Raw genomic sequence first — 11139 nt, forward strand, 5'->3', positions numbered from 1 at the left:
AACCTAATCTGAACTCTCTTATCCTTTCTTAGTTGCAGCTAAATCTGAGTTCAAGAGGAGACATGAACTTCACATATCCATTGCTAGCCATGTCCATCTGAGGAAGATCTACCCTAGAGCTAACAATGCAAGACTGGAAGGAAGGACGATGAGTGTCATTTCTGTATTTTCCTTTTTTAAAATCTTCTGCAATGTTAAGATCTTTTTCCTTTCTCTAATCCCCAGGGCTAAAGATTTAAGTTATCCAGTGAGATTGTGTGCAAAGTCTCAGGAAAATGGAAACAGATTGTTGGTAAGTTTATTTTCCAGAAGTCAACTCTACCACAGAAGTGTGATAGAAAGCCCAACCTAGGGCAGCCCGGGTGGCTCAGCGGTTTAGTGCTGCCTTCAGCCCAGGGTGTGATCCTGGGGACCCAGGATCGAGTCCCACGTTGGGCTCCCTGCATGGAGCCTGCTTCACCCCTGCCTGTGTCTCTGCCTCTCTCTCTCTCTCTCTCTCTCTCTGTGTGTGTCTTTCATGAATAAATAAATAAAATCTTAAAAAAAAAAAAAAAAAAAAAAGAAAAGAAAGCCCAAGCTAGAGAGGGTCGGGTAATGGGTGCTTTGTGGGTCTAGTAGAGGCCTTCTAAGAATAAGTCAACCTAAAGATAAGTAGTCTCAGTGGAGCAAATCAAAACAAGTCAAATCAAAAAAACTAACTAGTTGTACTGAGAAGGGTTGAGAAGAGAACACTCAGAAACTGGACATGGGACCTAAGGAAAACCCATTCAAAGAGCTTGCAGTTCTTGAGGACTGTCAGAGAATGTTGCTGGCATCTTGATATACATCTTTCTTTGAAAAATGAATGCAATGAGATTATAGCTTGATGACACCAGCGAATCAAGCAACCTACCTTATGTATAAATCTTTATCCAGAAAGATTTTGCTAGAGCAGTGATTCTCAAAGTGTGGTCAGGACCAGCAGCATTAGCATCACCTGGCAACTTGCTAGAAAAGCAAATTCTTACTCCTACCCCCTAGACCTACTAAATCAGAAATTTGGGGTGGGAGGGGAGGCTTCTAGTAATTTGTGTTTTAACAAGCACTCCAAGTGATTCTGATGCATACTCAAATTTGAGAATCACTGGTCTGCAGAGGTGTGGTGGTGCTGGCCAACTGACCAGACTATTCCAGCCTGGATGTTATCTTCCTTGTTATTAGTCTAGAAATTGGTAGTCTAGTTCACACAGCAGTCTCTGGTGATTGTGGCTAGCATGCACCACGTACAAATCTGCATTGTGACTCCCTAACAGAGGTTAGACTTTTCAAGCTTATGTGATCAGGTGTTCTGAGGGCCTAATTTGGGAAAGGCCTCTGGACCCTGAGGTCTCCACCTAATTCCTGATGCTTTGATATCATGTGCACTAAACAACTTCTTCTAATCATTTTCACTTCCCAAAAAGATTTTTTCTTTCATGGGGGTTCTTTCAACATTTCTTCTACATTTCTTCTCTGACAAACTGACATTCTGATATTTAAGCATTAGATTTGCTCACAATGCAGAGTTGTTCCTAAGGTTTTGTTGTAGTTTTTTTTTTTTTTTCCAGAATGTATCTCTTCCTCCATGAGTGCACAAATTCAAACTTGTAATCCTCATTTTACAAACGGAGAAAATGAGGCCTATGGGGTAAAGTCCTGGCAACACAGCTCAGGAATAAAGGGAAGAAACTAACAGGTGTCAGAATCTGAGCTACAGGGAGTTATATATATTATCTCATTTAATTACAGATAAAATCTGAAACTCCCTGATGGGAACCAATCCAGTCCTCGGACCTCCAGTAGTTTGGGGCTGAATGTCTCTAAGAATCTAAATTAGCTACAATATATCTGGTTTGATACTATTATCTACAATACAATATCCAGCCAGATTTCTTGCTTTAGTGGTTGCGGCTTGTAAACTTAATTTTACTAAGATGGAAATTAAAACCACTCTGTGCCTCCACCTTTACAGGTGGTGTGATTCACACACAGTAGTTGCTGCTGGGAAGCCGGATGGCCTCTGAAACTTTACGGGTCTCCTGACCGCAGTGGTTAAAGATTTTAGGTTCTCCTCCCCAGCTCTGCACGTCCATTACATGCCCCTCATTAGCCAGAGTCATCTGCTACATGTGATACCCACCCCCTACTGACCCTACACCAGTTCAGACCAGAAGACAGACCCCTTGGACAGTTTTTGCATTCCAGGCACAGACCCCCAACTCCTGCAAGTACTAAATTTAAAAAAAATACATACCCTAGAATTTCATTAGTTTTTTTCAGATCAAGTATTTTCATCTTCAGAGACTGTATTTCATTATTCATTCTTGTAATGTCTGTCTGTATCTGATTTATCTCAAAAAGATTTAATCTCCGTGCATCTCTGACACATTCTTAAAAGTAAGTGGAAATGTTACTAGGTTGAGAAACAGCACACTTGATATTGACTTTTCAAATCATGACAAAATTAGGTCCTTGAAATATTCTTTTAATTATGTTCCTGTTCATATTCCTGTTTCTTTTCACTGTTCAAAATTTGGTATTTTAGTTGGTACAACAGATAGCTGGTTGCATTGTCTTTTTACATTATATGGCAATGTACACTATATTCCGACATATATAGTACACAAAATAAGATCCTTTAGAAGAGTTATGCACAATACTTGCAATATGGAATTTATACATTGGATCCCAGAATGTGAATGAAGAAGAAAAGATGGACTAGGCATGTTGGGTGTTGGGGTGAAGGAATCAGAAGTTACAGAACACAGTAAATACACATCTGGTTTGAGGAGTAACTGCAGCATATATGACATTGGCAGTGGTGCCTCCTGTCTTAATTATGTTCCAGTCTCTTACCCCTTTGGGTCCTCTCAATCTTACCTATCAATTATTTCCCTTACTTCAGCTGCTGCTGTGGTGACAGCTTTCTGTGGGCTCTGAACGACTTCAGACTGGCATAGTCTGGCAGCACCTCATTCCTGCTTATTCTGTCCCCTTCTCACCTCCTGTCTAGGACCCCCTTGTCCCTACCATGGGGCTTCTTTAGATATGCACATTGTGCACGTGTTACCCAAAGTGTGGGAGGCAGGCGAACACTGGACCAATGACAGGCAGCGGCCATTGCCTGGACAGTACAGAGAAGATGTAACAGTGTGTCTTGGGCCATGTTTCCATACTTAATTAGTTGCATGTAACGGCAGTTGGCATCACGTTGTACCCCTCCTCAGCTCTCTCTTCTCCCTGCTTTTGTCTCCTTATCCCACTCTCTTCCTCCCCAGCCTCCCCCCCCCCCCCCGCCCCGGAACCTTCTCCTGTTTGGATTGTGCTCCCAAATAATAGTGTAAAAGCCTCTGGCTCTGCTTTCTGGGGAACTCAGTGTGTTAAAGAACGAAGTATTCATCAACAAATAACAAATCAGATAGTCATAACAAATCACAGAACACTTCAGAGGTTTACCTCAGAGCATGATAGAAAAATGATTTTCTTTTTTTTTGACACTGATGTTTAGAAGGTACTGGACTACCCATTTCTACACAATAAATTCTCTAGAAACTAGCTGGTAGCTCCATCTGAGAGAGCCAGGTTATTGTTAGTTTTGCTCATTGTAGCAGGGCTTCCCAGACTTTTAGGTCTCAAATATGCATATATTATCACCTGAGGATATTATTGAAATACAGATTCTTTTCTTTTAAAGATATTATTTATCTCTTTGAGAGAGAGAGTGTGAGAGTGTGCATGAGTGAGGGGAAAAGTAGGGGGAAAGGGAAAAGCAGACTCTATGCGGAGCCTGACATGGGGCTCAAGAGCCAGGACCCTGAAATCATGACCTGAGCTGAAACCAAGAGTAGGATGCTTAACTGACTGAGCCACCCAGGTGCCCCCACATACAGATTCTGATATAGTGGTTCTGGGGTGGGCTGATAGAGTCTGCTTATTAGACAAGCTTTCAGATGTCATTGATGCTGCTGATTCAAGAACCATACTTTGAGTAGCAAAGCTGTATAACATAATATCAATGAAATTTATGTGGTTAAGTATACAGTGTGTATCAAGAACCTCTTCATCTAGTAGGCTCTTTTCCTTCTAAATACTTTTCCTGATTATAAAAGCCAAAATATTCTTAATTCTGTCATCAGCACAGATTCTTCTAAGTCTTCTCTTCCCCTGTATATAGAGTTTGTTGTATTTTCCCTGCCAGATGAGACTAACACCATGCATACTGTTTTATAATTGGCTGTATCACTCAGTGTCTAATTAGGAGATTGAAATCTTATGAATAGGGGAATTTTATCATAGAGAATTATTAAGTCTAGTGGAGGATGAGAGTAATGAGGCACTGCATAATGAGAAAGAGAACTCTAAAGGATTCAGGAACAGCAGGCATAAGGAGCAGCCACTACCCCAAGGGCTGAGTTTGTGAGGAATCAGCACCTCCAGACCTGAGATCCAGCCCTCATTGGAAAGGGTGGTGGCTACTGGGTGGCAAAGAAATTCATGAAATGCTGGGCTGGTCAAACTCATGGAAATCTGGCTTCTGGGGGAATTGAGGGGACCTGTCCACAAGGAGTTGCAATGCTTCCGAACTTACTGCAAAACCACCCAAACAATGCCAGAGAAAAGCTGTCACAATTTGGTGCCTCACTGGTGGAAATCTACCATGAAGCTGCCCAAAGGGTCCTGGAGGAAGCTTCTGGGCACTGCAGGAGCCCAACATGGAGTGTGCACTGTAAGAGCTGGCCAAGCTGAGTACTCTGGGACCAGAAAGAGAACCCCTTTTTCTTTCAGTATCTTTCTAGGACCCTGTCTTAACAAAGCTCAAAATCGTGCCAGCTGGTGAAGGGGGAAATTACAGTGCCAGCAATCTTAACATAGAGCAGGCGATGAAGGTAGATTTGGAGATGCAAGGCAATAAATGGATAAGTGGAACATCGACTTAAAAACTGTTTTGTTGCTGTTGCTTTGGTTTGCTTTAAATTTAGACTACTGGGTGGGGGAGGGGGAGATAAAAGGGTAGTAAACTTTGGAACTGTGATGACACTTGGGAGTTGTTCTATGTTGAGCAAGGGAGGTGGACCTTTGTATTCTCATGGTGACTGATCCCTGAATGTGGGTGACACCTGAGGAGAGAAGGTACCATGATGGGGCAGGGGGCGGTGCCTTCCTCTCTTGTCCAGGGCAACTCCTGTAGAGGACCTGAATTGTGAGCCTCAGCCAATACTCCTGGCAGGTGGGAAGATGATTGAATCCTTACCTTACACCAAATATAAAATTTAACTAAAAATGAATAAGAAACCTAAATGTAAGAGCTAAAACTATAAAACTCTTAGAAGAAAACATAGGGGGAAATCTTCATGACATTGGATTTAGCAATGATTTCTAGAATAGGACACCAAAAGCACAGGCCACAAAAGAAAATATAGATGAACTGGACTGACATCAAAATTTAAAACTTTTGTACATCAAAAGGCAATATCAACAGAGTGAAAAGACAAACCATGGAATGGGTCAAAATACTTGCAGGTCACATATCTGATAAAAGGTTAACATCCAGACTATATGAGGAAGAATTCCCACAACTCAGTAACAACAAACAACCTAGTTAAAAGATGAACAAAGGACCTGAATAGATACTTCTTCAAAGAAGGTAAGCAGATTACCAATAAGCAATGAAAAAATGCGCAATGTCACTAGTCATTTGGGAAATGCAAATCAAAACCACGATACCAATTCACACCCACTGGGATGGCTATATTTAAAAAACCAAAAAGAACACAAAAGAACAAATGTTGACAAGAACGTGAAGAGATTAGGGTCCTTGTGCATTGTAGGTGGAATGTAAAATACTGCAGCCACTATGGAAAACAGTATGGCAGGGGTGCCTGTGTTGCTCAGTTGGTTAAGTGCCTCACTTCAGCTCAGGCCCTGATCTCACAGTCCTAGATCCAGCACCATGTCTGGCTACCCGCTCAGTGGGGAGGGTGATTTTTTTCCCTCTGTTCAACAACCACCCCCTCATTCATGTTCTCTCTCTCTCAAATATTTTTTAAAAAATAGAAAACAGTATGGCAGTTTCTCAAAACTTAAAGTCCCATATCACCATATAATTCAGCAATTTCCTCTGTGTATATGCCCAAAAGTACTGGGAAGCAGGGACCCAAACGATACTTGTACCACCATGTTTATAACAGCTTTGTTCACAGTAGAAACAACCCAAGGGTCCATCAGTGGATGAATAGATAAATAAAACATGGTATACACATACAATGGAATATAGTTTGGCCTTAAAATGAAGGAAAATTCTGACACATGGTACAACATGGATGAACCCTGAAGACCTGCCAAGTGAAATGTAGCCAGTCACAAAAGGACAAGTATTATATGATTCCACTTATATGAGGTATCTATAATCCCCAAACTTACAGGGACAGAAAGCAGAATGCTGGTTTAGCTGAATCAAAGTGCCTGATTAAATTGGATAAATACCAATTTGGAATGGGCTGATCTATGTATCATTAGTCTATTTAGCAACTAAATTGTATAAATTCAAGTTGTGTATATATATATCAATATCATTTCCACCTAAAATGTAAGGGAAAATTATTATGGATCTGTGTTTGTGTTGTGTATTCTTTCTAGCTATTTTGACATGAACTATTAAACTTATTACAAGTAGTAGGCTCTATTTTCTTACAAGATAAACTAAATTTCTATGGTTGATCATCTTAAAAGTACCTTCCAATTCTCTGCCAATGCTACTGGGAAGAGTTTCCAGCAGAAAATATAGTCTGCTGAGTTCCATGCTTTCAATTTCCAGGCGATCAATTGTGGCTTTTCTCATTTCTTCCTGAAAATTTAAATTACATATTCAAAAAGTTAAGGCATTAAACTAATAAAATTGATTTCCTAAGCAATGCACTATTATAAATGTTTTCAGCAATCAAACTTTGATTTCCATTCAACACCTTCTGCTTTTATTTTTATTTGGAATAGAAAGTGTGAAAAATTGCTCTTCTATAATCAGTTTTTAAGATGTCATTGTTAATTTGTCTTTTTAGTCTCTGCTGAATTTCTTCTCAGAAATCACCTTTTCTTATGTTTCTTGTATGCAATTTCAATCAGTTTAAAAGAAGAGACTCCAACAAAAAAGGTAATGCTGAGAGAAAAATCTGCTTAATTAAAGAATGGAAAATGCCAATAAAAATATGCTTAGGTATACAGAACAATATTTTTTATACATACCCACAAATCCAAACAAATAGTCTGGTGGGGATTTCTGTGCTTTGTTTTTTGGTGGGGCTTATTTTGAAGGAAAAAAAAAAGAAAACCATCCAAAAATCTGTTAGTGGAAAAAATAGATAAATCATCTCTTAAATAAATTGTCATGATGGCTATAGTTCTTTTATGATCTGAGAAATGGCCATTATATTTTATGAGCAATAAAAAGCTGATTACATAATTGTATATATAGTGTGATCACTTTTCTATTAAAAAATAAAATTCAATACAAGCATCATCTATTCCCTGAAAGTAGGAAAGACATTCATCAAGGAGTTAATTATGATTATTTTAGGGTGCTGGGATCATGGTGGTTTTTATTTCCCTCTTTTTACTTGTCTATTTAAAGAAATATTCAGGGTAAACATGCAGTGCTTTCAGAATTGTGAAAATGTGTTGTTTTAAAAGATGGAGGGATTAATCTTTAAGAGATTTAACAGCTCATCTATTAACATACTAGATACTTTAACAAGCCACAATGCATATTTTGACCCTTTTAAGCCAGGGAGGAAAACAAAACTCAAAGAACAAAGAAGAAGAAGGTTTCCATGGAAGCACAGGGCAGCACCAAACACACAAACTCCTGGGGTTTACAGATATGTATTCAATTAACTGGGATTATAAAGTATAATGCTGTAGTATACATCCACAACTATATGTAATCCCAGAAAAATATAAAGGAGACAATTTTTTTTCAGCAGTCTGTAGATTTAAACTCATTTCCTTTACAGCCATATTTCTACATTTTTAGATATTTGATAGGTTGTAGATTCTTACTCGATATTTTTAAATCAAATAAAGAGACCTCACCCTTCTCAGCCTGCTGGGAAAGCATTGTAAACATCATCCAGGGCCAAGTAGAGACACACTTGTGATACTTCAGAGGGAGATTCTTTAAATATTTCTTTGTGGGGCCAAGTTAGTATAACCAGAGTTGTTTTCACTGACTGGCACCATCTACTCCAATGGAATAGGTGCTAAATTGTCTTTTAGCAGTTATGTAAGAAATTGCTTATAGACAACTGAGTAAATGGGCACTGTGCACGGCTTATATATTGGGGTCAAACATTTGCCCATGTGGACCACCCCTTAATGGAGCTCCGCTACCACCAGTATTGCTCTCCCAAGCAGGCTTGCCCTCCCTCATCCATAGCACAGATCTTTAATACAATGCTCTTCACAAAAAAATCAGGCAACACTCCCCAGCTGATCGACACTGGTACAAATACTTAGTGAATTGAGATAAACATTTTCCCTATTCATCTATTCAAGTATCTTGAACAGAGTTGGTGCTAAGTTAAAAATTGATGAAGAAATAAGCAGAAGATTGAAAAAAATAGCTCTTAGAGATAATACTATACCAATTTCTTAACAGCGATAGCAGTGTCCTTAAGAAAGGTCCTAGCTTCTTCGTTGCATTTAAAATAGTCACTTTGTAGTGATTGTTCTAAAGAAAAAAATTAGAAAATGAAGATCTCTTATTTATTTGTCCAAATCCTATTTAATCCTTTAGATCTAGCTCAAATGCCTGCTCAGCTGAAAATGTTATCTTCTCTGAATTCCTATAGTACTTAATATGACTCTCTTTTGAACATGTGTCCTAGTTCATAGTATTCTAATTTAGGCATATATTTAATGTTTCTTGAAGACAAACGCCTCTTGATATTCCATCTTTGCATCTCTCATGGTAGAAGGAATCTATAAAGAACAGGACAAGAATTTCAATAAATATTTATGAAAGGAATAAATATAACAGGCCTATAATGTAGATTTAAGAATGTTTTCATATATATATAGTTGTATATATGCAAATATAATATTTTGCAAAAAACCCTACTCATTTAATTAACTGTTTCAAAGTCCCTTATGTTTACTTCTGTGCCAATATTTTAATCCTGGGATGAAAGTAAATATTTGTAAAACTGGTAGGTGTGAGGTAGGCAGAATTTCTAAGCCCTCTTGATTCACTGACATATGAAGGATGTCTCCTTTCCCTCACACACCGTAAATAGGAAGCACAGAGGAGGACAGGCTTATGAAATGTTAGCAATGGTAATGAAGACCTGATACATACCAAATGGAAAGAAGGAAGGGGGGAAAATGGATAAAAGGAGGAGGAGAAAGAACAGAGGAAGTTATACTTACATTGGCTCTGGTGCCACTGAGTTACACAGACTTGGTCCAAATGAATTCCAGGCCTGCATCTTGATATGCGGGATAAATTTGATGGGATTCATGTTTTACATTGCATTATCTAAGTTGATTACTATGAGCTTATAATGAATCCCATTTCACAGGTGAGAAATCTGACTTTTGAGGTTACATCATATGTTCAAGGTCACAGAGCCCATCACTGAGAGAGTCCAGATTCAAACACAAGTGTGATTTGAGAGTCCTTGGCTTCAATGGTCACACTTACCCCTCAGAAGAGTAAAGAACAATTTCTGCCCTCAGTTCCTGGGAACTTGGATTCTCTTAATCAACTAAGCTCTCAAACCAAGTGAAAATCAGTTACTGGGTTTGCAAGCAAGTGTGTGTTTAGTAGGGAGGGGACAGGCCTTGCCTGTTATCCTTCCCTTTCTCCTAATGGAATGAATGAGCACAAGCTGTTTCCGCTTGCAAATACGCTGGAGAGCTGCATATTTTCTTACTCCCACAAGAGGCTTAATGAAGTTTTTTTTTCCTACAAAAAATTTTGAGAGTCCAGAAATTACTAGCAGAAAAATATTTGCACAGAAGCACTGGGATGAAATGCACATGTTGATCAAGTTTGAAGAGAGTTCGAGACCCTACCTCTACCAGGCCAGTGATAGTGACTCATTTAAGTCTCTTTGGTGGTTAACATTCCTCATGATAATACTCATGCAAGCCTATCTCACATGGATTGTGAAGTTAAATTAGTTCATCTAAGAAGAAAAAAGAGAAACTATCCCAAACTAGCAGTAACATTATAATAGAAATCAGTGTGATTACCTTGAAGTCATGAGATGCTGATAGTAGAGCAAGGAGATGCTTTGTTGTTTGGCTTAAATGGTTTATGAGCTAAACAAGAAATGCCCTTTATTGGACCATAGCTTAACCTTAAACTCAGGTGTTTTAGCTTAACCTTAAACTTAGGTGTTTTGATTACAGGTTCAGCTTTGTAACTGAAGCAACATTTTAAGCTGGCCAAATCCAAGGCCATTACGTTTGCATCTCCTAAACACCCTTGTCTAATTGTCCTTGTCTAACACAACCAGAGCTTCTTAAGAGCCCCCTTTCTTGTTTGCCTGTTAAGCTCTCCACTTGACCCTGGCACGATGCTGGAGGAAGTTAACTTACAACAAAAAAAGAAGGGGGGAAGCTGAAATTAAATGCATAATCTGAATGCGAGTGGGGTCCCAGTCGCAGGCAAATGGCAGTGGCCTGAGAGTCCAGGCTTTGCCCCCGGCCGGGTTTGTCGCCAGTTGCTAGTGTGAGCTGGGCCACGTCACTCCAGTGGCGCTGGAGCCCGAGATCAGAGCCCTGGGTCCCAGCGGGCCGTCTCCCCCGCCCGCAAGGAGCCTGAGAGGACTCAGCCTGAGTCAGGGCCACCCCGGTTCCCTGGGGAGAGGGAAGGTCCCCGCCCAGTGCCCGCCAGGTGCCACCGGCGAGGCGCCGGCCCTCCTGGCGCCCGCAGGCTGCTCACCCACAGCCAAGAGCTGCTCCAGCGCCGCGGTCGCGACGGCGGAGCCCAGGGCGGAGGGCAGGGCGCACCACTGCAGGGAGGGGCCGGTGGAGACGCCCGCCGCCCGCAGCGCCCGCCCGCCGCGCCCCAGCTCTCGGGACCCGGAGCTCAGCGCCATCCTGCGGCTCCCGCGCCCAGCC

General features: G+C 40.5%; 1 protein-coding gene across 3 annotated transcripts in view; it reads right to left on the reverse strand.

Annotated features, from left to right (window-relative positions):
* Positions 1 to 11132, reverse strand: part of CCDC175 (coiled-coil domain containing 175) — a 73902-nt gene extending 62770 nt beyond the window's left edge. For all 3 annotated transcript variants that reach the window (XM_035719771.2, XM_049113630.1, XM_049113629.1), the window contains exons 1-4: positions 10961 to 11132; positions 8655 to 8740; positions 6751 to 6862; positions 2273 to 2408 (exon numbers count right to left, since the gene is read on the reverse strand). In XM_035719771.2, the coding sequence (XP_035575664.1) occupies positions 2273 to 2408; positions 6751 to 6862; positions 8655 to 8740; positions 10961 to 11117 (491 nt within the window). In that variant the 5' untranslated portion in view covers positions 11118 to 11132. The remainder of the gene's footprint in view (positions 1 to 2272; positions 2409 to 6750; positions 6863 to 8654; positions 8741 to 10960) is intronic.
* Between the last annotated feature and the right edge of the window lie 7 nt (positions 11133 to 11139).

This window comes from Canis lupus, chromosome 8, assembly GCF_003254725.2.
Source record: "Canis lupus dingo isolate Sandy chromosome 8, ASM325472v2, whole genome shotgun sequence".
Lineage (NCBI taxonomy): Eukaryota > Metazoa > Chordata > Mammalia > Carnivora > Canidae > Canis > Canis lupus.